The sequence below is a fragment of the Podarcis muralis genome, chromosome 10, assembly GCF_964188315.1.
Source record: "Podarcis muralis chromosome 10, rPodMur119.hap1.1, whole genome shotgun sequence".
NCBI classification, from domain to species: Eukaryota; Metazoa; Chordata; class Lepidosauria; order Squamata; family Lacertidae; genus Podarcis; species Podarcis muralis.
This window is the reverse complement of record NC_135664.1, coordinates 65,810,276-65,836,072: the sequence shown is the minus strand read 5'-3', so window position 1 is coordinate 65,836,072 and position 25,797 is coordinate 65,810,276. Positions and strand designations below refer to the sequence as shown.

The window sequence follows — 25,797 nt, the reverse complement described above, 5'->3', positions numbered from 1 at the left end:
GTAAATGTAGTGAACTTGTTTTCTGTGGCTCAGCTTGCCAGAGGAATCCATCGATGGCTTTTAGGGCAGGAAGAAACTGACCTTTGGCTGTTGGAAATTTTAAAACCAATCTGCACTTGAGGCATGTGGCAACAGCCCACAAAACAAGCATACCCCACTGTTTACAACGCGATGGTGACTGAACTTTTGGTTAACGTGATTTCCGAGCAGTAAGAGTTTGCTGAAGCTGTAGGTGTGCTTCGTGGGTAGCTTGTGTGAAGTGAGAAGGGGGTGGTTTTTAATATTTCTCTCCCTGACTTTTTAAACAATAAAGTGTTCCTGTGATTCATGCCACTCATGTTGGCTCATTAGAAGTCACCTTTCCAAGCCTTCGTATATTCATTTCTCTCATTCATCTCTACACCCCCAGCCCTGAACCGCTCTCTCTGTTTTTCTATTGTAGCTGAGCAATCCATTCCCGGTAATATCTGAAAGCTTTCCAATTTCTCTCTGTAGGTTGTTGTTTCGTAACGTTTTATACAAGAAAAGCTGCGCTTGAAGCACAGAATGCACTGCACAATATTAAAACCTTACCTGGGGTGAGTACATTTACTTCCTTTCACTTTTGGAGCTGGAAGCAGGTTGGCAGGAGGGAAGTGAAATAAATAACTGGAGAAGGTATAGCTTGGAGAAGATGCTACTTAAAGGATCTGGGTAACCCCCAAATGCCTCGGACTTCCACAGGAGGGTAATAAGCTGGTGGCTAAATGTCTGCAAACTGTGCCCATCGGTCAGCCCAATCATGAGCTTGTTAATATGGTTGAAAACTGTTCATAATGTTGCATAGTAGCTGCCCTCCAGATTTGAACCAGTAGCGGATTTATTTATTTTTATCTAAACAACCCATTTGACTAGGCTGCCCCAGTCAATCTGGGCAGCTTCCAATATATATTAAAACACAACAAAACATCAAACATTAAAAACTTCCTGATATAGGGCTGCCTTCAGATGTCTTCTAAAAGTCAGATAGTTGTTTATTTCCTTGACATCTGATGGGAGGGCGTTCCACATGGTGGGCGCCACCACCGAGAAGGCCTTCTGCCTGGTTCCCTGTAAATTTGCTTCTCGCAATGAGGGAACTGCAAAAAGTCCCTCTGAGCTGGACCTCAAGTGTCCGGGCTGAGGGGTGGAAACACATTTTACAAAGATGCGATACAATAGTTATAAATCAGTTAAAACTATGCATTCAAACTTAAAATGCCTACCGTATTTTTCTCCTTATAGGACGCACCGGCCCATAGGACGCACCTAGTTTTCGGGGGGGGGGGGGAAATCAAGGGAAAAAATATGATTCCCCCCCTCCCCCGCAGCTCTGGGAGCAGTGGACAGGCTGCACGCAGCCTGTGCACTACTCCAAGACCTTCTCCCTGCTTTTGCAGGAGGTGGCGGAATTCCCCCACCTCCCGCAAAAGCCCACAGGAGCCCCGTGTGACTCCTGCGAGCTTTTCGACCAGGAGGGAGAAGGGACTGAAACTGCCAGTCAGTCCCTTCTCCCTCCTCGGGGAAAAGCCCCCAAGAGCGGCGCGCTCTTTAAAGGGTGCGCGGCTCCTGCGGGCTTTTCTAGGAGGTGGGGGAATTTCCCCCCCCCCCTTGTAGAAAAGCCCGCAGAAGCCGCGGAGCCCCTTTAAAGAGCGCAAGGCTTTTGCCTGCTTTTGCGGGAGGTGGGGGAATTCCCCCATCTCCTGCAAAAGCCCGCAGGAGGGAGAAGGGACTGACTCGGCCAGTCAGTCCTTTCTCCCTCCTTGGGGAAAAGCCCCCAAGAGCCGCTCGCTCTTTAAAGGGTGCACGGCTCCTGCGGGCTTTTCTAGGAGGTGGGGGAATCCCCCCCCCCTCCTAGAAAAGCCAGCAGAAGCCGCGGAGCCCCTTTAAAGAGCGCACGGCTTTTGCCTGCTTTTGTGGGAGGTGGGGGAATTCCCCCATCTCCCACAAAAGCCCAAAGGAGGGTTGGAGAGTAGCGGGAAGGCGTCACGCACCTTCCTGCTGCCCCCCATCCTCTGGGGCTGGCGATGGGGGAAGCGCTGCTTTCCCCACCGCCAGCCTCAAACCCGCGTTGAAGAGTAGCGGCAAGGCGTCGCGTGCCTTCCCGCTGCCCCCCATCCTCTGGGGCTGGCGATGGGGGAAGCGCTGCTTTCCCCCACCGCCAGCTTCAAAGAGCAGACTCTCCTGGTTTCAGCGGAAGCAACGCGAAGCCTCCGGAGCGCAGGCTTCGGAGGCTTCGCGTTGCTATCGCTGAAGCCAAGGAGTCGGCATTCGCCCCATAAGACGCACACACATTTCCCCTTCATTTTTGGAGGGGGGAAAGTGTGTCTTATAGGGCGAAAAATACGGTACTTGATTTATTAATAAGGTCTTCCCCAGGTGCTGGGAACGTTGATCGGAAGACTGTGGCACTCCAGAAGTTTTTGGACTACAACTCCCATCAGCCCTGACCACTGCTTGTGCTGTTTGTTGGGAGTCCAAGGACATCTGCAGAGCCACAGGTTCCCCACCCCAGCACTGACAGTGGATTCTCCGGATTTATTATGCGCACAATTCCATGTGCTTTAAATACGCATTGAACGTGCTATTTACTTAGGGCAGGACATGATGCCCCGCAGCAAACAAGCTGGCACCGCTCATTGGGTAGAGCATGAGACTCTGAATCTCAGGGTTGCGGGTTTGAGCCCCACGTTGGGCAAAAGCTTCCTGCATTGCAGGGGGTTGGACTAGATGACCCTCAGGCCCCCTTCCAACCCTACAATTCTATGCTTCGACAAAATAAATACTGCAGGCGGTAAACACCAGCGAACCATGGCTTAGTGGTAGAGCACAAGTTTTGCATGCCGAATGTCCTCGAAGTTCAATGCCTGGTGATTGGAAATACCTTGTGCCAGAGACCCTGGAGAGCTGTTGCCAGTCAGAGTATGCAGAACTGGATGGTCTGGCATAAGGCAGTTGTCTATGTGTGTTATGCGGGGTTGTGGAGACTTAGGGTGCTATCAGACAGGGACTTAATTTGCAAATGTATCATTGAGATATCACATGTGAGTTTCTGGCATTTTTTGTTTTTACTTATTGGATTCCCCCCAGAAAGTATAAATCCAGATTAAATTGGGAGCAAGGGATACAGGCTGGCATTTCGATTCCAATTACTTGCACGCATAAACAGCACCAATCCCACAAAGAAGAACAAAAACACATCCGTCTGGAAGCACCCTCCGACAGTGAAATCAATGATAGGATCATAAATAGCGCTGTTAAACACATGTCCCTTTCCCTTTTATCTCTGGAATTTTGGAGCAGAGAGAAAGAGCCGGCTTCTTAGGATTGAGCACCAAAGGCACTGCCTGCTGTCAAATGTGGCTCACGCACCCCAAATTGGACTTGTTCAGTTTGCTCTACCAGAGTGTGCAGAATGAATCCTATCGATTTCCCTCCCCTGCCTGCCCTCCCACGAGACCCGCAATTTAGATCAGTCCCTCTGTGCCCGTTTCCATTGTAAAACAAGGGTGATGTCAATACTGGCCAGCATCCCCGTTCTGTGTACAAATTGAAGTGGTTCCTTTCTCTCTCCCAGCGTCACCAGAAAGCCAGATCAATCTTCTGTGGCTCACATTTCTCGACAGCTGCAGATGAGCCATGAGTGGTTTTGACATCTGGTCCCCACAGCAATTTGAAGGTTTTGAGTTTAGGTTTTGTTTGTTTTGCTGCGTGTGTGACTCCTTAGTATATACCCTCCAACATTTCTTCGATGAAAATAGGGTTGTTCTATCCAACAACAACAACTGTATTATTTATACCCTGCCCACCTGACTAGGTCGCTCCAGCCACTCTGGGTGACTTCCAACATACCGTAATTTTTGCTCTATAAGACTCACTTTTTCCCTCCTGAAAAGTAAGGGGAAATGTGTGTGCATCTTATGGAGTGAACGCAGGCTGCGCGGCTATCCCAGAAGCCAGAACAGCAAGAGGGATTGTTGCTTTCACTGCGCAGAGATCCCTCTTGCTGTTCTGGCTTCTGAGATTCAGATTTTTTTTTCTTGTTTTCCTCCTCCAAAAACTAGGTGCGTCTTGTGGTCTGATGCGTCTTATAGAGCAAAAAATATGGTATATAAAAAAGGTAATAAAACAAACATTAAACAAACTTCCCTATATAGGGCTGCCTTCAGACGTCTTCTAAAGGTTGTATAGTTACTGGTCTCCTTGGCTTGGGGAGTCACATAACTCCATACCCTCTGACGAAAATAGGGGCATCCTGGGCTTGCCGATCAGAAGGTTGGAGGTTCAAATCCCTGCGACGGGGTGAGCTCCTGTTGCTCGGTCCCTGCTCCTGCCAACCTAGCAGTTTGAAAGCACGTCAGAGTGCAAGTAGATAAATAGGTACCGCTCTGGCAGGAAGGTAAACGGCGTTTCCATGCACTGCTCTGGTTCGCCAGAAGCGGCTTAATCATGCTGGCCACATGACCTGGAAGCTGTCTGTGGACAGTAAAGCGAGATGAGCGCCGCAACCCCAGAGTCATTCACGGCTGGACTTAATGGTCAGGGGTCCCTTTACCTTTACCATACCTTCCAACATTTTTAAAAATGAAAATAGGGATGTTCTAAGGAAAAGTGGGACATTCTGGGATCAAATAAGAAACCAGGACAGTTTCTGTAAATCTGGGACTGTCCCTGGAAAATAATACTGTTAGTGGAATATGCTGAACTTGTGTGTGTTCGTGGAAAAAAACCTCCCAGTTCAGGGCTGACTGTGAGTTAAAATCCAGTAAGGCCTTGCTGGCCCAATTAGTTTTGTCGTATTATTCTCTCTGCCGCATTCTCCGTTTCAAAGGACGTGGGCATCTGCAGCTTTGATTTTGTGTGCACCTCTAGCAGAAAAACTGCCCGCCCCGCTCCTCAACACAAACACATTGGCACCTTGTTTGTTCCTTTTGAGTTTCAGTGCTTTTTTTTTTTTTTTTTTTTTTTTGTGGACATGAAGACAACATTGCTAGGCATGCATGATTAATGCCACCTCTTGGAAGAAAATATTGCTTGGGTGCCTAGCTGTTTGATTACAAGCCTTGGAATTAGTCAACATTTCCATAATTCTAAACCAATATACACCTGTTTCCCCACTGTGATGTGAAGGCACAACTTAATTTAACAGAAACCCTGCTGTGCTAAATCTCTCATTAAACACCGAGCCAGTTCTGTAATTTAAAGTTGCAGCACCACTATTTTAAGGAAATTGTCTTTTCGGGTGTGCATGTGCGCCTTGTGAAATTAATAAGAAGTTAATGGTGCGTTTTGCTGTACTTCCCTTTCGAAACTTCTAGAAAGGGCCTACAAAGGCTCTGTATCACATGCGGCTAAGGCAACAGATTGGATGCAGATGGCCCTCCAGACTGGGATGCAAGCAGTTTCTGTGGGTGGCTAAACAAAAACAGCCCACCTTGGATCAACCATATCGGTCTTGAAAAAACTACACTGGCTCCCGGTACATTTCTGAGCATAATTCAAAGTGTTGGTGTTGACCTTTAAAGCCCTCAATGGCCTCGGCCCAGTATACCTGAAGGAGCGTCTCCACCCCCATCGTTCTACCTGGACACTGAGATCCAGCACCGAGGGCCTTCTGGCGGTTCCCTCGCTGCGAGAAGCCAAGTTACAGGGAACCAGGCAGAAGGCCTTCTCGGTAGTGGCACCTGCCCTGTGGAACGCCCTCCCACCAGATGTCAAGGAAATAAACATCTATCTGATTTTTAGAAGACATCTGAAGGCAGCCCTGTTTAGGGAAGCTTTTAATGTTTAATAGGTTATTGTATTTTAGTGTTTTATTGGAAGCCGCCCAGAGTGGCTGGGGAAACCCAGCCAGATGGGCGGGGTATAAATAAATTATTATTATTATTATTATTATTATTATTATTATTATTATTATTATTTCAGTATGCAGTTGGAATGATTGGTCCTAGATCAGGGGTCGGTAACCCAAGGCCCATGGGCCACAAGTGGCCCACGAGGGTGGTTTAACCAGCCCCCAAGCCGCCCCTAACCGAGTCACCTGCTCAGCAAGTCCCTGCTTGCTGCGCTAAAGCGGTGCAGCACGGAATGGGGACTCGCTTCTGTGGCACCGGAAATCGTATCTGCGCAGACACCGGAAATTGCATCTATAGATGCAGGAAATCGGGGGGGGGGGCGCAATCTGGCCCACAGAGGGATCTCCCCCAGAGTGAACCGGCCCGGGTGAGGTAAACCTTGCCAACCCCTGTCCTAGATCAGGGGTCAGGATGATAGATGTTGCTAACAGACAACTGGGACGCCGTACCGGTGTGCCCCCTTGTTCTGAAGGGGTGAGTGCTCTGAACCCAAGCCTCACTCTTCCGTCCTGACAACTGATGGGCAATGGACTATGAACAACTCAGTGGCCACATGGGAACCTGTGAATCGGGTCTTCTAAAGAGTATGAAATTAGGAGGCTGGTTAATTTAGAAGTATTTGTTTGCTTATTTCTATCCCCCCCCCCCCCCACACACACACATCTCACTCTATTTTTTACTCTCTTTTATAGCCTAGGCAGCAATCAGATGAAATCAAATTGTTGTTGTTGTTGTTGTTATAGTTTTATTTTTGTTAAAATCTGGTATTTTACTGGACCAACTTACGTCAATGAAACATTGAACCTTCAAGCACTGCAGAGTTTTGGGGCGAACGTGAATATTATTGCTGGCATTATTATCCTTATACTTATTTTCATTTACATATCACTTCCCATGACACATCCCAAAGCGATTTATAATAATCTAAGAAATTGTGAAACTGAGAGGGTACAGTTGGATTAGTGCTTGGAGAGGGGGCCACTGGGTCTGAGCTTTTTAAAGCAAGTGCAGAAAATAAGATTATTATTATTCAGTACTTATTCATATAATAAGCAATAAATATATTATTTTATTGATTGATTTGTAATAAGAACAAATCATCCTTATCCATCAAGGTTAAGAAATAGTCATGGTGAATTTGGTTCTTTGCATATATATTTTCATTAAATAAATTGATGTACGCTGCTTGGAGATTTTGATTATTTAGTGGCATTTCAATACCTGGAATAAATATAAATAAATCAACAAAAGAAAGCTCAGGCTCAGTGGTCACTTTTCCAAGCACTGATCCAATCCCTTGTCCTTCGCCAGCCCTTTTGAGATTCAGCATTTTCAGCCAATTTTCTGGGCTCCCAAAAAAACTGCAATGCTTGGAAGTTCAAAGTTCCATTTACGTAAATTGGTCCAGTAAAATAAGATATATTGGATATTGCCTTGGATACAATATGCAAGATAATATCTTGGATAATACGGCACCTTTTTTATTTCCTATCAGATTGACTGGCTTTCAAAACCTCCGTTGGGATTCATTGGGGCGGTTAATGTTAAGTAAATGTAACATGATAATGGCTGTTAGTGCCCTAGCTTTATGGGCTTATAGTGCCAATAACCACGTTTAATCCTCAGTTAAATTCCACATTCCTTTAGCACTGATTCGTCCTCTGGCAGACTAACTCCGGTGATTCCTTGCTCTGATTTGGGGTCCTCTATCTACTCTCAGCTGAGGATGCCTGATGGTTCTTCTAGAGCCATTTTCATTAGAAGATTCCTTGTGTGTGTCCGCTTAATTAAGGGTGTAATAACTGAGAAATATAGTGTTCAGAACGCTCTTAAAACTTTAACGGCAAAAAAGGAGCAGGCAGAAACTTAATGTCTTGTAAAATATTAATAGTTGCTTTCTGCCAGATGTCATCTATGAGCATAGTGGTTGTATTTTAATCTCCTTCCTGTAAACCTGTAACCCCCCCCCCCCAACACACATAGAGAAGCACCAATGTTGTTAACAAAAGAAAATACTGGTGGTTTCTTTTCTTTTCTTTTAAATGGATTTTACAATAACTTAGGATAGCAATTGATTTCAGGGAAGCATCTGTTCAGAATAGTCTGTGGATGCATGAACACAATCCATTTAATGCAAAATAGATTCCCCGGAGAATTTTGGGACGCTCTAGTTTATCCCTCCCAGAGCTACAGTTCCCAGCGCAAACTAGAGTTCCCGGGATTCTTTGGGAGAAAGTTATGGGCTGTAAATGGATGGCGTGTAAATGGGAAACATGGGGCAGAGCAAAATTCTTCAACGTCCATTGGAAACCTTGTATATGTTATACACACAGCAGTGCAGATACTAGACTCTGGTTAGCAAGATGAAGGAACAGGGATGGACACCCACAAATGGAAAACATGCACCCCACCCCAAAATGGCAAAGGTATTTTCATATTGCACAGCCAACTCAAGCCTCATGGCAGTAGGGCCCAATGCAACACCTGCTTTTTGACATCTGTGGAATTGGAAAATAGGAGAGTTGTACAAAATTAGCAACACACACATAACACAGATCTTTGATCCATCATATCAAAATTACACATACGACTTCAATTTCATGTACCAGTTATTTTACTCTTTTTAGCAAGGTGCTGTGAGTAGATACATAGAACTTCAGCTTTTCTATGTATCAATGATAGCTGAGGAGCAAGGCAGTCAATGGCTGGATAAAGACTCTAGCAATGAGGGAAGAGGAACAAGTTGGTGGACATCTATCTCCTTTGGGGAAATTGCAAGACTTGATTAAGTCCAAATAATATCCCCTTGCTATTGCAGGAGGGCTACCCTTCATAGTAGAATTGATATTTATGGATTTGTTCTCTCATACTTACATTTCGCCCTTCCTCCCAATGGGTGTATAAGCAGCTAAAGGTACAGCACAACCATGTTTTTTTTAAGTAATGTTGACATCATCATAACAATATACAAAGCACCGGTGTCGCCAGACAGGCTGGTTACATTCCAAAGGCCTGAGTAAACGAAAAGGTTCTTTTAAGGTCATTGTGAGGGACAACCACATGCTGTTTGGGAAGGAGTTCCATAACTGGGGAGCCACCACCAAGAATGCCCTGTCGTCAGAAGCTAAGGCCAGAATAACAAGCAGGTCACTCCCATCAGATCTTAATAGTTGGATAGGGCAGTACCAGAGAAAGCACTCTCAGGTCCTTGGGTCCCAAGCTGTTTAGGATGTCAGTGTATCTACCACATTCACATGAAGTAGTGCAGTGTTTCCCAACCTTGGGCCTCCAGCTGTTTTTGAACTACAATTCCCATCATCCCTGACCACTGGTTTTGCTAGCTAGGGATGATGGGAGTTGTAGTCCAAAAACAGCTGGAGGCCCAAGGTTGGGAAACACTGAAGTAGTGAATAATAACTGCATTGCTATGAGTCTCTTGCACCGGGTTCTTTTGGTGCTAAACAGGTTCCCAGCTCCAGGCTGGTTGCAACCATGTTCAGTGCTTTACTTCAAATTCTATTTCTGAGCAGACTTTGCCTGTACCTTATTCCCTATGCTCCTTCAGTTATCTTCTCTTTGCAGCTTCTGTGTCTTCTTGGTCATTGCATCCTCCTTGCTCATGCTAGCATTGTATTATGATTGTCTGCCCTATAAAAACACATCCTCCTATATCATTTTTACAGCCCTCCTGTAATGGGGCATTGGTGAATATGGCCCCCAGAATACTGTGCTTGGTACAAGGAAGTTTTTTTGTGTGTGAGTTTTTAACCCTCCTGGAGGGAGAATTCAGCAAAAATAGTTGTGCTTGGAGCGGCTGATTCATGAAGAGATATTAAAGGAATTCATCACCTTTGCGGGTTGTCCAGATGTTGACTGAGGGAACCGGCTGACAAAACTTTAAAGAAGGGAAAGAGAGCCAAATTCCAAAGCCTTGATCTTTCTTTCCTTGCATCAAAGGGGAAATTAAGGCTGATTTACATGATCCCCGGGATACCATCGGTGGCTGACTTTTGATGATAGAGTGAACTGCTGGTGACACGCAACTGATTGCTTATTTCAGCAGACTCCCAGATCGCTGGTTAGGATGTGAGGGCAACACAGTTATCCCATTTGCCCCAGGGTTAGAGACAAGCACACAGCCTTGCCTCTGTGATTGAGAGGGCCAGGACTGTGTGACATGTCAGCACACCACATGACATGCTGATGTCATGCACTCACGGCATGCGCCATGCTTGTGCCATGCAGAGCAGGGCCAGTGAGGGGTGTGGCGTGGGCAGAACCCCCAGGACCCATTAGGGAAGCCAGAAGGGACAGATTTGGCCCCTGGGCTTCATGTTCCCAATCTGTGTTCTACAAAGATCCAGACACCCTAAAGTAACTCATCTTATTTTATCATCCCAACCTATGCTGCTGTCAAGGCAAGTCTTTGGGACAAATGTCCATGGGCCAGTAGGGCGTTTTGAAATTTGCAACTTTCAAATCCCCAAATGAGAAGGTGCTAAAAAGTTGTAACTTGACTTGGGAATTCAAAAGATTAAATATAATTTAGTTTTGCTTGGTAGGTAAAAATGTGTGTAAATAACAGAAATAATTAAAAAAATGACTGCCAAGTACTTGCAGTAATATTACTTACTGATATTTGTTTGTTTAGCTAGCATTACTTGAGATTTTTCAGCAGGTAAAATTGAAATTCTTTGGTTTTCTGAAAGCTTCTTCATCAAACGTAGCTTTACCAAGCTAAACGTTGTCCAGTCCCAAAAATAATAGCAGAGTCGAACAGCAGAGCTGACTTCCTCACTCCCCAAAACATAGTAGGTTAGCTGAGAGCTTGTGCCTGGCCCAAGGTCACCCAGGAGATGCCATTTCACAAATTCCCTTCCAAAACCATCCAGCCTAAAACACGCAGTGTGAATGCGACGAAAAACACACCTATTTTACGGGGGTGTTCGTTCTCCGAATACCATAAATGACATCTCTCAAAGGTTACTCTGAAACTGGACCTGAAATTATGCTCACTGGCCTACTGAATGAAAGGATGAGTTCCCCGGGGACAGACAGCTGTCACTTCTCCATATGCTCACTGCAAACCAAAATGATCTCGGCAAGGGGCAATCTGAAAGCCAAGGACGTAGCCAGCATTGAAAAGATGGGTTGTGACATTAAAGGGCTTAGCACTTCTGCATAACACAGGAGTATGGAGCCTCAATCCCAATGGCCAAGTGTGGGCCTCCAGGATTCTCTATCTTGCCCTTTGACCTCTCCATGGGCTGCACCCATCCCTGGCCCTGATTTGTACCCAAAGCATTTTGCCTCACTGGAATGTGTCCTTGAACCCTGACCATGCCTTCTGCTTGCCTGAAGTGGCTCTGAACATCACAGCTGCAAACTGATTTAATAACAATAACAATAATAAATTTGATTTTTTTTTTTTACTTGCCCTTCATCCCCACGGTCTCAGGGCGGGTCACAGCAATTTTAAAACACAACATTAAAAACAGTTTCAAGCAAATATAATCTCGAGGTTAAAAAAAAACCATCCATATCATGTGACAAGGGCCAGGCCAAGTCCAACACACTGCCCACAACATCACCCTGAGCTGTTTCGTGGAGGCCCTTAATCAGAATGCGAGAGCTTATTAACATCTATTTAACATTTTTAGAAGACAGTGTGCTACAGTCTGATTGTTCCCGGTTATTGCAGATTATCCAGGCGTGTGGCTGAGATTGCTTCGCCATAAACTGAAAGCCCGCAGCTTATCTAGAAACAAGCTAATATCCGTGGCTCGTTTTGTGGTCAACCGGGGGGACGTGGGTGCAAAGTGGAAACCCTCAGGTGGTCTGTGTGGCCTCTGATGCTGATGGGGTATGCCCTGGGTGTTAGGGGGTGTTAGGAGAAGGAAGTACCTTGGGGAGGGACATGTCGTGCCCTTCTAGGGTAGCTCATCCACCTGGGAAATGATACAGTGTCAACCCTTCTGATCTGGCTCCTGTGCAGTCAAAGACAAGGCGAGCAATGGCTATGCAGGAGTCAACAAGCCTGCCCTAGAAGCCTTTACAGAGGCCAGGGAGTATTAGTTGACCTGCTCTGACCAACTGGTGCAAGGAGTATGGCCAGCCTCCTTTCAAGGTTTGCCACATGCAACTCACAGACTGGAAAGTTCCCAATTCAAGGCTCAGACAGCCCTGGACATCATCACCATCACCAGGTTGTTTTTCCCCCAGCTGGAACTCACTGGAACTCAGTTCTGGCACCTCTCAGGTGGGTGCCATTGCCATTATAAGAGAACAAGGAAAGTGTTCATGTTGAGTTCTGGCACCTCTTTTTTCTAGGAAAATGGCACTTACCATCATCATCATCATCATCATCAAGATTTATATACAGTGGTACCTCTGCTTATGAACACAATTCATTCCGGAGGTCCATTCTTAACCTGAAACTGTTCTTAACCTGAGGTACCACTTTAGCTAATGGGGCCTCCTGCTGCCGCTGCCGTGCAATTTCTGTTCTCATCCTGAAGCAAAGTTCCTAACCCAAGGTACTACTTCCGGGTTAGTGGAGTCTGTAACCTGAAGCGTCTGTAACCTGAAGCGTCTGTAACCTGAGGTACCACTGTACTGCCCTTCATCACAAGATCTCAGGACAGTTCGCAGAATAAAAACACAAGGAAATAGTTAAAGCCAAACCAACAAAACAATAAACCCCGTCCCACAAACACATTTAAAAAGCTGTGCAATATCAGCCTTATAAAACAAATACAAAGACAACATACAACACGAACAATTTAGAACAACCCCATCCACCCCAAATAAACAGCACCCACCCAATTAAAAACCCCATCCTCACTATAACCATGATTTTAGCATGAGAAGGCCGGCCCATGCCCTTGTTCCACCCCCATAGAGACAAAACCATTTGGTGTTGCCCTGCCTTCAGGGCAGGCAGGCTTTAAAGAGCTGCCCCAGTAACAGGTGCTCATCTAACTGGGACAGTAGGTGTTTCCAGTTCTGCCTGCCTGCCCAAGGTTCTGGTCCCTGCTCTTCTTGCCCAGCTGCAGGCAGGTCCTGGTCTGGAGATCCAATAGAAGCCACAGGTCCAGCAGGTGTGGGGAGAGCCTTGCAGGGTTGGACTAAGTATCTGTCTGATCCAATGGTAGTACAGTGGTGCCTCGCAAGACGAAATTAATTCGTTCTGAGAGTTTTTTCATCTTGCGAATTTTTTGCCTTGCGAAGCACGGTTTCCCATAGGAATGCATGTATTAACAGTTTTAAGAAAAAGGAAACAAACTTGCAAGACATTTTCGTCTTGCAAAGCAAGCCCATAGGGAAATTCGTCTTGCGAAGCAACTCAAAAAACGAAAAACTCTTTCGTCTTGTGAGTTTTTCGTCTTGCGAGTTTTTCGTCTTGCGAGGTACCACTGTATCCAGATGCCTCCCACAAGGAGGTCCTGAAAGCATACAGTACAACCTCAAAGAGGGTCTGGGATGTTTATGGGCTGGGCCCGGGGGTAACCCGAGAACCGCGGTCCAGGTCCAGTCCAGAATCCATAGGTTCCACTAGGAGTCAGTCCAACAGGGTCAAGGACACAAGGCAGGAAACCAGGCAAGGACAGGTACAAGATCTCAGGCAGGGTCTGTCATACAGCAATGTTGCTCCCACAACCTGCACTGGGGTCTGACAACCTTTGATCTTTGTCGGGGTAACGGCCAGTCCTGATCTCCCAGCGACTCACCTCCCTGTTTCTCCCGAAGGCGAGCACTCCTCCTGCGAGTACTCAGGTCTCTCCTTCTCTCAGACCTTAGTCTCTGCAGCTTGGGAGATGTCGGTAGGTTACTAGACCCAGGAGCTGCCTCAGCCTCCCCTGACCCAACCAGTAGTGGAGCAGCTGTAAGTGATGGCCCAGCTGAAGGCAACGAGGTAATCCCAGCATCTGGAGCCAGGGCAGGCTCAGGCCCCGGACTCGGCCCAGCTGTGTTTGTTGCAGGGGAACCTGTGCAGACTGGGACTCTTCAGGATCAGGCCCCAGACTTGGTTCAGATGATGCCTGAGGCAAAGGATCTGGTGCAGACTGCGACTGCTCTGGTTCCGAGTCCCAGGCCATCACAGTTTAAAAGCCCGGCCTTGGTCTGCGGTGGCGCTTTGCCAAAGCGAGACGGCGACGGGTGAAGGTCCTTAAACGCATCTCTGCCCACTGGGCTGGTATCAGCCACTTCGCTGACACCCGAAAGCGGAAAGTACAGAACTTTTCCAGCAGCCTCATTAGCATCACGACACATGCTATTAAAACTGGCCTGGCTAATGAGCGGGTGTTTGTGAGACAGCCACCCCTGACGCTGCCTCGGACGCCTTTGCAACATCAATGAGATTAGGAAGGCAAATGGTAAACAACGTTGCAGCCCTCAGAAATGGAGGCGGCAAACGGGAACCGCTCATGGCCGGCATTAACCTCCTTTAATGATGCTGGCCGCAAATTAGGGTGTGGAGAAAAAAAAACCTATACTGGGCTGCCAATGCCGTTTTGGAGAAGGATTTAATGATGAGAGGCATGAAGGGTGGTGATAGCAGCTGGGAACCATAAACATCTCATAAAAATCTTTTACAAGTGTGTTTATATGCCACATAAACTGATGCTTCCGAGCTGCAAGGTCTCGATGCGAGACACGGGGATGTGGAGGGAGAAAGAATATTTTATTGTTGGGGTTTTGATCCAGCGACCTTACTTACACTGCATCCCTGACCTCCCTCTACACCAGCATAAGACAAAATATCTGATTTCAATGCCAGAAGATGCCGCTTGACCCAGAACTGGCTGAGCTGTAGGGGAGGGTTATCAGCAGATGCAATTCATCATCAAGTTCTCAGAATTCAGTTTAGAAATAGTTCGGACTGGGCTATTTACTCACATGTCAGAAGTCCAAACCAGCATTTAGGAGGTCTGAAATAGCATCCAGCTCCCATAACCCCCTGCCCATCCACTTCAGTCCTTATCTAATAAGGCTTCTGAGGGATCTTAAATGCTTCCACAGGACCCTGACCTACAGAAGCCTCAAAGTCTAGACCTTTCCGGAGTTTATCATCTCTATTCCAGTTACATATCTGGCATCTATTTCTGTAAATAGCTGAGGAAAGTCAGGGCAGAAGAGCATGTTATCTCGGTAAACATCCAAACATGACTACCAGCCACTGCTAATGCTGGAGCAGCAGATGGGCGTGTGGATAAATGTAAATTCAGCAACCTGGCGCGTTTTGGACTACAACTCCCATCAGCCTCATCCGGCACAGCTGTCTAACAAACTGTCAAAAACATCTAGACACCAACTTGGTGGAGGCAAGCTTCAGTTATCCCCACAATATCTCCTCCCAAGTCATTTCCCTTCCTAGCAGGGATTACAACCTGCCTAGGGCAAACGCAGACAAAATGGCCGCCACCAAGGCACTGCAGGACAGAATCTACAGGAGGGGGATTTCTCCTGCTTGCTGATTCGCTCCTGCTCATGGTCCACATTCACACAAGCACAGATACACACACACACAATATGTGACAAATGCAGCTTGGGGAACCTTCACCCTGTATAGCCGATGTAGTCAACATGGTGCACTCCAGACATTGTTGGACTAAAGGCCCCAGCCAGCGTGGCCAATGGCCAGGGATGATGGCAGTTGTAGCCCAACAACCTCTGGAGCGTGTCAGATTGGCTACCCTGATAGAACGCATGTCTCCACTCTAGCATTGCCAAGGATGACTTGGGCTACCATCAAGTGGCCACTTCTAAGGTCAAGGAGACTGCTGTGTCATTAAGCAGCTACGCAATGGGAAAGTGATGTTTATAATTCCAGCTCAAGGTATTTTGCTGCCTGAGTTGAAGGACAAGGTAGAGCAGGAGCCAACTGGACTAGCAGATTCATCTTACTTCAATACTGGTCATAGGATAGCACCCTCTGCCACACCTGACGGCAGCAGGCCATTTAGGGCAGGCTGCATGGTGCGCACACAGCTCGGTCTTCCCAACAGAAGGGATCACAGCCAGGAAGCTCAGGAGGAACAGCCAGGGAGGTGCTGCCATTGCTCCTCAGCATCTGCCACTGGAGGAGGTCACACGCCACTCTTGCCTAATAGCAGGGCCGGCCCTGGCTGTTTGGTGCAGATTGTTTCGCCGCCGCCTCCACCTCTACCCTTTCTCCTCCTGAAAGTCTGTTCTAAGTGGTCTGTAGCTTTGGTGCTTTAGGCTGAATAATTCTCAGGTCTGCGGTAGCAAAGTCTAATTGCTACTTGGACAGGAGGCTTCCGAGGGCAAGCCAGGTTGCTGCCAGCTGTAGCGTGAGCAAGTCGGGAGCTGGCACGCTGCCATGTGCATCGGCAATGAACCAGCGCCGCAGCATGGTGTTGAAGGAGTGCTGTGCTGCCGGAGGTGCCATACGCTGGATGAGAAATAGAGTCTTGTTCGCGTTCATTTGTTAGTAGTTGTTTAAGATCCCCTGGTGCTTTCTGAAAGGGCAGAGGTGTTAATCCCAAACTCCTGCTTTAAATTCTATTTGGGGGTAATTAAATTCAGCTTCCTTGTGCTCTCTGATATGTCGAGGATGTGTGCCTCAGCTCCGACTCCTAAAAACCGGTGCAAAATTGTGCTTCTTTGATTCCAGCAAGCCACATTTGACCCCTATTGGGCGTGGGCACTTGCAGGTCATAGAGAACTGCAATGTGTCTTGTGTGTTCTTGATGGAAACCAAAGAGTCTTTTTTTTAAAAAAAAAAAAGATATTTATTAAGATTTTCAAAATATTACAAAATGAAAAAAGAAAAAAGAAAAATACAAAATAAAAATAGTTAAAAAGCAATTCCATCTTTCCATCACTTGTCTTTCATTTGCTTGTTTCCCGGACCTCCTCACACCTCCCTTTTTGTATTCCAATTCAATTTGTTAGTTCAGCAAATCCTTTCCCTCTTTGTTTATCCTAGTCTTTAAATAATCCATTTTTTCATATTCCTTATAGTGTTATAGCTAAGAACCACTTAACTTTTTATCCAACATCATTCTAACATTCATTAATTTTACAATATTTCTGTAGATAGTCTTTAAATTTCTTCCAATCTTCTTCCACCGACTCTTCTCCCTGGTCTCGGATTCTGCCGGTCATTTCTGCCAGTTCCATATAGTCCATCACCTTCATCTGCCATTCTTCCAGGGTGGGTAGATCTTGTGTCTTCCAATACTTTGCAATAAGTATTCTTGCTGCTGTTGTGGCATACATAAAGAAAGTTCTATCCTTCTTTGGCACTAATTGGCCGACAATGCCCAGGAGAAGGGCCTCTGGTTTCTTCAGGAAGGTATATTTAAATACCTTTTTCATTTCATTATATATCATCTCCCAGAAAGCCTTAATCCTTGGGCACGTCCACCAAAGGTGAAAGAATGTACCTTCAGTTTCTTTACATTTCCAACACTTATTATCGGGCAGATGATAGATTTTTGCAAGCTTGACTGGTGTCATGTACCACCTGTATATCATTTTCATAATATTCTCTCTTAAGGCCTTACATGCCGTAAACTTCATACCTGTGGTCCATAACTGTTCCCAGTCAGCCATCATAATGTTATATCCAACATCTTGTGCCCACCAAAGAGTCTTAAGGTTTTCTTTTAAAGAAACGGTAAGCGTCTATCGCTCGTTCCTGGGATAGCTCAGTTGGTAGAGCATGAGACACTTAATCTCCGGGTTTTGATTCGCACGATGGGCGGCAAAAGGTTCCCTTCCAACTCTATGATTCTATGTCCCCGAAGAAAGTTTGATAATGGGATGGCAAGCAGTTTATTGGGAATGTACATACATTGTATAGGGAGTCTGTTTGCATTTAAAGCTGTGACACTGTTTCCAGAAAGGGATGTGGGAGAAATTTGATTCAGCTGGTATTTAAAGGTACAGTCATACCTCGGGTTACAGACGCTTCAGGTTGCATTTTTTCGGGTTACGGACCCACCGAAACCCGCAAGTACCAGAACTGGTTACTTCTGGGTTTTGGCTGTCATGAATGGGCAGAAGCGTTAAATCGCGCTTTGTGCATGTGCAGAAGCGCCAAATCGCAACCCGCGCATGTGCAGATGTGGCACTGCAGGTTGCGAGCGCTGTGGCTTGCGAACGTGCCTCCCGCACGGATCACGTTTGCAACCCAAGCATCCACTGTAAACATAATCTGCACTTTCCTAATCAATTGGCAAAACGAAGCATAGCCATCCTTCAAAATTTACACTTCACATTTTTTAATGGTGTTCCTGTGCCCCCCCTCCCAAAAGAAAGAGTACAAAAATTTCTATACTGGAGCAGGGGTGGGAACCCTTTTCTAGCTGGTGGGTCAAATCATTTTCTTCTGACTCATTGGCAGGTGGGCGCGGCCACCTATAGGGGTTGCTGCGCTTTAGAGCCCCGGTTGCTGGGACTTCAAAGCACAGTGTTTGAAATCCCTTTGGGAGTAGCTTTGTGCCTTGTGATGGTGAAGTAAACACTTCTCCCTCCCTAAAGGTAAAGGACCCCTGACAGTCAAGTCCAGTCGTGAATGACTCTGGGGTTGCGGCGCTCATTTCGCTTTACTGGCCGAGGGAGCCAGCATTTGTCCGCAGACAGTTTTTCTGGGTCATGTGGCCAGCATGACTAATCCGCTTCTGGAGAAACCAGAGCAGCGCATGGAAACGCCATTTACCTTCCCGCCGGAGCAGTACCTATTTATCTACTTGCACTTTGACGTGCTTTCGAACTGCTAGGTTGGCAGGAGCAGGGACTGAGCAATGGGAGCTCACCCTGTCGCGGGGATTCGAACCGCTGACCTTCCAATCAGCAAGCCCTAGGCTCAGTGGTTTAGACCACAGCGCCACCCGCGTCCCTCCCTATTCCGCTTCATATACCTCCCCTTTCAGAACTTTAAAGAAGACGCACAAATCAGCTTCTAAAGGGTTTTGTGAGCCACCCCACACAGCTCTTTTAAATTTCAGAGACCCATTGAATGGAAACTGCTCCCCCTCCACTTCACCTGCTTCCTTCCTGATGGGGAGTTGGGAGTGTGTTTGATGGGTGGGCGATGGCTTCTCCAAAACAGCCTCACAGGCCAAACAGGGATGTCTGGTGTGCCAAGTTTGGCCCACAGGCCAGAGATTCCTCACACATGTGTTAAAGCAAAGTGTGCATAAATATAGCAGAATCAGAGGATTGTAGAGTTGGAAGGGGTCACAAGGGTCATCTAGTCCAACCCCCTGCAATGAAGGAATCTTTCATTCAACCTGGGAATCGAACCCATGACCCTTGTTAAGAGTCTTATACTCTACCAAGTGAACATACAGCAATGCATTGCATTAGGCAAAAACAGTTTTGCAAAAATGTGTTTATTAGGCAAAATTCAGTTACGAACGTGTATATTAGGAAAAAGGAAACTTAAATGCTGATGAATGTTTACGAGGACTTCTTTTCTAGAAAAAAAAAGGATCACAAAATGTGGAAATATGTAGAGCTGAACTTTAGATTGGGAAAAAATGAGAAACCGAGAGAAACCGAAATTTACAGTTTCATCCATTCTTGCTTCCAGATGACCGGGTTTTTTAGCATTCATCCTGATTGGTTAGATGACGTTGCACAAGCAAATGTTATCTCACATTTTCCAGTACATGTCTCTGTCACTTTCATTACCAAAAAAAGACTGGTGCTTTTTGAGGGGGTGGGGAATGCTTCTTTTTTGCACAAGAGCTTCAAATCAATTTGAATTTATAGGTCTTGAATCCTGCCTGAAATCTCACCTGAAAATAGCAAGAGCCAGGAAGTGCCCTAACTTATTGTGAGTTGTTGGCGAGGTGGCCTCAAGGAATCTAGCTTGTGATTATTGTGAACATTAAAAAAAGAACATGTTGCTACATTGCTCTGCTTTTAAACATCTTGTAAATGCACAGGATAGACAGAGTTAAAAAGACAGAGGGAAAAGACCACTAGACAGAAAACTCCAGGCTAAAAACAAAATCCTAAGAAGGCATAAGCAAAGTGAAGTTTCCTTTGTATTTGAGATTTAACTGGCATCAAGCCGAATATCAAAGCAATATCAAAGGAAAGCTACCCATTAATTAATTCAGACCAGCTCCACAAAGCAATCCCAGGTCTTTACTGATATCTGATTCCAACAACTTCCTAATCTTCACAAGATGTCATTAAGAATGGCATTAAATCTGCCGGCAATCAATCCTGCATTGTTGTCCCTGTTGTAACTCGGAGATGGGCTATCGAGAAGCGTGAGGAAGGAAGAAAAGAGAATCCATATGTGTTTTCCCTTCCGGGAGAAGAATGTATGTGTGGCACAAACAATTTGTCAGTGCATCTTACGAACTGATTGGTCTCTGTCATTTCCGCTGGAGCAGAGCAGATCGGAACTGCCTCCCCACTTTATGATAAAAAAGGGATTAAGTTCCTTGTAAAATGCCAGCAGTTCGAAAGCACATCAAAGTGCAAGTAGATAAATAGGTACTGCTTCGCCAGAAGTTGTTTAGTCATGCTGGCTACATGACCCGGAAGCTATACACCAGCTCCCTTGGCCAATAAAGCGAGATGAGCGTCGCAACCCCAGAGTCGGTCATGACTGAACCTAATGGTCAGGGGTCCCTTTACCTTTACCTTTACCTTTACCTTTACCTTTACCTTTCAAATGGCTGCAGTTTCCCTGAAATCTTAGCAGCTGGGAGTATGGGAGATTATATTCCAAGTACTCACATGATCTGTCTATCCCACATTTTTGCACAATGCAAGCACCATCAGTGCGCCATGGCGCCATGGGAGAATGGCCAAAACACCCCACCAGGAATAGATGAATCTTGACAACAATAGCCCCTCATCTGTGGAGAATGGCCCATTGCGGCAAATGGGACACTGCGCCTCCAGCCTCTATCTTCTCTCAGCCAGCCCCAACCATGCTACCTCCTAACTTACAACCAGCCATTGGTCTCACCTCTTATTGGTCCCAACTGTCCCCTGCCCTCTCTGTTCCATGGGCACCGGTTGCCAATTCTCCTCATTTATTCTTAATATAAATCCTTTGTCTCTGTTCCCAGACGGAATTGTGAGGCTCAACAACCCTTTTTCCTTTCTCTTACCTGTGAGTGATCTGAATGACTAAGACCAACTTCGGGTTCTGTTCTTGCCCATCACGTGAGCTGATGTCCTCTAGAGGGCCACTGAATTGTTTTGTTGCCAAATCCTGACAATCCCTCGGAGTCAAGGTGTTGCTGGAATATTGCGCGGCGTCATGTGTTTAGTCCTGAGATTTTATTAAAACCAAAGTGATGAAACGTCTTCCGGGGAGCAACTTAGCTTCACAGCGGCAAAGGTGTTTGATGAAATATCCATTTCCTCAAGGGCCGTGCATTTGTGGCGCGCAGTCACACCGGCGAGAGGCAGGAATTGTATTTGACTGTGCTCGGCTGATATGCCATTATTTAAAAGTTCTGGATGAAAGTGAGCAAGCAATTCCACCTGAGAATACAAAGGAAGGTGTGATCTGAAGAATTTCACCAAGCTGAGTGAAAGGCCTTAACATTCCCACTGGGTGTTTCAGCTGAGTGCAACCCAAATGCACCTTTTATTATGGTTTAAGAATAAGTTTGGTTGTCGCTGAGGATGGACCAGAGCTCAGCAGGAGGGCAAACGCTTTTAATACAGAAGGTCCCAGGTTTAATCCTCAAATCTCCAATTTAGGGTAGATGAGTCACCTTTCTGGACCACAATGGGCGAGCATTGGGGGCGTCACACACTACACTGGGACCAGTAATGGGCTCATACACACAACCATGTAGGGAGGGTTGGATTAACATGGAGAGGAAGGTCGATGCCTGTGGTCATTCAGAGTAGCAGGTACTCCAAGCTACAGTGATACCTTGGTTTGCAACTGTTTTGGATTACAACCATTTTGGATTACAACCACGTCAAACCCGGAAGTGCGTATCCCCTTTTTTGGATTACAACCCATTTCTTTTGAATTACAACCCTTTTTTGGGGGGGAGGCACCATTGGTGAAAGCGCGCCTTGGGTTACAACCTGTTTTGGTTTGCAACCGGACCTCCGGAACGGATTGTGGTTGTAAACCAAGATAAAAATGTAAAGGGGCCCCATGACTGGTAAAGGTCCAGTCAAGACTGACTCTGGGGTTGCAGCGCTCATCTCGCTTTATTGGCCAAGGGAGCCGGCATACAGCTTCCGGGTCATGTGGCCAGCATGACTAAACCGCTTCTGGCAAACCAGAGCAGCGCATGGAAACGCTGTTTACCTTCCCGCCGGAGCGGTACCTATTTATCTACTTGCACTTTGACGTGCTTTCGAACTGCTAGGTTGGCAGGAGCAGGGACCAAGCAACAGGAGCTCACCCCATCACGGGGATTCGAACCGCCAACCTTCTGATCGGCAAGTCCTAGGCTCTGTGGTTTAACCCACAGCGCCACCCGCGTCCCGTAAACCAACGTACCACTGTACAAATGTTCTGACTCAGCACCCAGGCAGCTTCATGTGGCACAATAGCACAGTGGGTCTGTCTGTTAACCAGAAGGTTGGTGGTTTGAGCCCCCACCAGGGATGACTGTGGACAGGATTCCTGCATTACGTGGGGATTGGACTAGATGACCCCTGGCGTCCCTTCCAATTCTGTGGTTTTACATCTTCATATCCTCAATGCCATTCAAGAATGAAAAGGGGAAAGGAGAGGAAGCTAGGTTGCATTGAGCTAGAATTCAACACTGAGTGAGTTATTAATCTGCCCCTCACAACTCATTCTCCCATTGGACCTCTGTGAAGTTTTCATCTCACCCAAACTGACAACTACCCCTTCCAACAGAATCTGGACTGTGCACCTTTTGTAGCTGGGTGCTTTCTTCCACGTGTTGTCACAGAATACTCTGTGCCAGCTCAGTGATCAGTGTCAGATCCTTCTGTCACTGCCACAAGCACAATGCAACACAGAGTTTATAAACTCCTTTGATTTCATATCCTCCAACATTTCTCCAATGAAAATAGGGACGTCCCATTCCACAATGATAATTTTGCTATTTAAAACCCACACATCTCACTCTGGGCAGCTTCCAATATGTATAAAAACATAATAAAACATTGAACTTTTTTTTAAAAAAACTTCCCTATACAGGATCACCATCAGACAGGTCAGGGGTCAGATAACTCCATACTCTCCAACATTTCAACAGTGAAAATGGGGACATCCTAAGGAAAAGCGGGACATTCTGAGAAACTGGGACGGCTTCTCTAAATCAGGGATGTCCCTGGAAAATAGGGACACTTGGAGGGTCTGTGATTTAATAATAATAATAATAATAATAATATCTTTATTGTCATTGCCCCCTCTCGGGGACAACGAAATTACTTGGCTGCTCCATCCACCCAGGTAGGGCACTCCACACAAAATCAAAACACTATAAAAACACTATAAAACACTATAAAAACACTATAAAAACACTAATTAAAACAATACAGTATAATACAGCAAGGAAGATTAGATGACTTTCAAAGTCCAGGCTTCCCATTCAGGGCCGAGATCGCTCTGGGGAAGAAGCTGTTCTTAAGACGGCTTGTTCTTGTCTTCATCGTCCTGTATCTCCGTCCCGACGGCAGGAGCTCGAAGAGACAGTGACCAGGATGCGATGGATCTTTTACTATGTCCAGTGCCTTCCTATGGCACCTTGTGGCATAAATCTGCTCTAAGGTGGAGAGTGGGCAGCCAACAATGCTCTCTGCTGCCTTAACAACTCTGCACAACCCCATCCTGTCCTGGGTAGTACAGCTTCCGTACCACACACATAAGCCATAAGTGAGCACGCTCTCAATGGCACAGTGATAGAAGGCAAGCAGCAGTTTCTGCGGAAGATGGTTTTTCCTTAGAATTCTCAAAAAGTACAGTCTCTGCTGCGCCTTCTTCACAAGCCCCCTTGTGTTGACACTCCAGGACAGATCCTCTTGTAATTCAATGCCCAAAAATCTGAACGTTGTTACCCTCTCCACACAGACCCCATCAATCAAAAGTGGCTGGACATTGCTCTTCTGTCTCCTGAAGTCCACCACAAGCTCCTTTGTCTTCCTTGTATTTATGAGGTGTAACACTTCTGTTAATTATCCAAATGGAATGGGCGTAGGCCTCAGCAACTTGAAAATCTACATAGTTCACAGCCTTGACTTCACACTTGAAACATTTCAGAGGATGTGACAAGTTGGGTATTTTTTTTTTCTTATTACAGGCTAAGCTTGATTATGCTCCTTAAATATCTTTGATGCCTTTTGCTATTATATAGAAAGAGCAGATAAATTGCAATTTTATAACTGGGGCAGAAAACCTACAATGTGGTTGTTAGCATGGCACCTTATTCACAATGAATGAACTAAGTGACTCAGTGGTCCAAGGTGACCTTGATTGTGAGGAGAGTGCATGAAGCAGAAAAAAATCTATTGAAAAGATGAAGAAATGTCAAACAAACAAAAAAGCACTACAAGATAATCTAGCTAGAGAGTTCTTGATTTGGTAAAGGCATAGGGCAAGGACAAACAGACCAGAACTCAGTTCCTGTCTTACGTATGAGTTATTCTATGGCCTTGAGGTATAATGACACCATTCCTATTTTTAAGAAAAATAAAATGTATATAAATTGTATTTATTGTGTGAGTGTATATTGCATGCCCTTCAACATTTCTCAGATGAAAATAGGGAGATCCCATTCCATAAAGATAATTTTACTATTTACACCCCACACATCTTTTTGGTTTGCCCCAGTCGAAGCAGCTTCCAACATATATAAAAACATAATAAAACATTAGTAAAGTAAAGCTAAAAGGACCTCTGACTGTTAAGTCCAGTCGTGACCGACTCTGGGGTTGCGGCGCTCATCTCGCTTTATTGGCCGAGGGAGCCGGCGTACAGCTTCCGGGTCATGTGGCCAGCATGACTAAGCCGCTTCTGGCGAACCAGAGCAGCGCACGGAAACACCGTTTACCTTCCCGCTGGAGCGGTACCTATTTATCTACTTGCACTTTGACGTGCTTTTGAACTGCTAGGTTGGCAGGAGCAGGGGCCGAGCAACGGGATCTCACCCCGTCGCGGGGATTCGAACCGCCAACCTTCTGATCGGCAAGTCCTAGGCTCTGTGGTTTAACCCACAGCGCCACCCGCGTCCCATTAAACATTAAAAAAAGACTTCCCTATACAGGATTGCCTTCAGACGGCTCGGGGGTTGGAAGAATTCATACCCTCCAAAATTTCTCCAATGAAAATAGGGACATCCTAAGGAAAAGCAGAACATTCCAGGATCAAATTAGAAACTGGGACGGCTTCTCTAAATCAGGGATGGCCCTGGAAAATAGGGACACTTGGAGGGTTTGATATTGGTGGGAAAGAGATCAAGTTTGGGAGTTACACAGAGCTACTTGATCATGCAGAGCAAAATGTTTTGTTTAAAAAGCTTAGTTTGACAGGCTTTTGGACAGAGGCAGCAAGGCTCTTCTTAATTCACAGGGCACTACAAGAAAATTTGGGTGACACTAGATTTCTTAAGTTATTTGTTTAAAAAAAGTTTTACATATGTGTTGTCAGCTTCTTAGGGCTTTAGCAGCAGAATGGGATATAGATCAGATGAAAGATGTGCCAGCTTCCCCACGGAACACTTGCAGCAATACTTCAAACACACACCATGTTTGCATCCTGGCCCCCAAAATGAGGAGAGAAGGCAGTAGGGTGGAAGGTGTCCCAAGTATATACAACATAATCAACAGTGGTACCTGGTATCCATTCAAAGTGTTGGTGCTGACCTTTAAAGGCCTAAACAGCTTTAATCCTGTATACCTGAAGAAGCGTCCCCATCCTCATCGTATAGCCCAAACACCAAAGTCCAGCTTTGAAGGCCTTCTGGCGGTTCCCTCA

At 46.0% G+C, this 25,797-nt stretch overlaps 1 protein-coding gene and 1 long non-coding RNA gene across 28 annotated transcripts in view; one reads left to right on the top strand and one right to left on the bottom strand.

Annotated features, from left to right (window-relative positions):
* CELF2 (CUGBP Elav-like family member 2) overlaps positions 1–25,797 on the top strand; it is a 538,053-nt gene that overhangs the window by 396,713 nt on the left and 115,543 nt on the right. For all 27 annotated transcript variants that reach the window (XM_077935327.1, XM_077935325.1, XM_028746919.2 and 24 more), the window contains one exon: positions 496–578. In XM_077935327.1, coding sequence (XP_077791453.1) covers positions 496–578 — 83 coding nt within the window. The remainder of the gene's footprint in view (positions 1–495; positions 579–25,797) is intronic.
* On the bottom strand, positions 23,202–23,976 carry LOC144329015 (uncharacterized). The gene is made up of 2 exons (XR_013394449.1): positions 23,337–23,976; positions 23,202–23,305 (listed from the first exon to the last, which is right to left on the bottom strand). It is a non-coding gene; the product is annotated as an uncharacterized LOC144329015 (long non-coding RNA).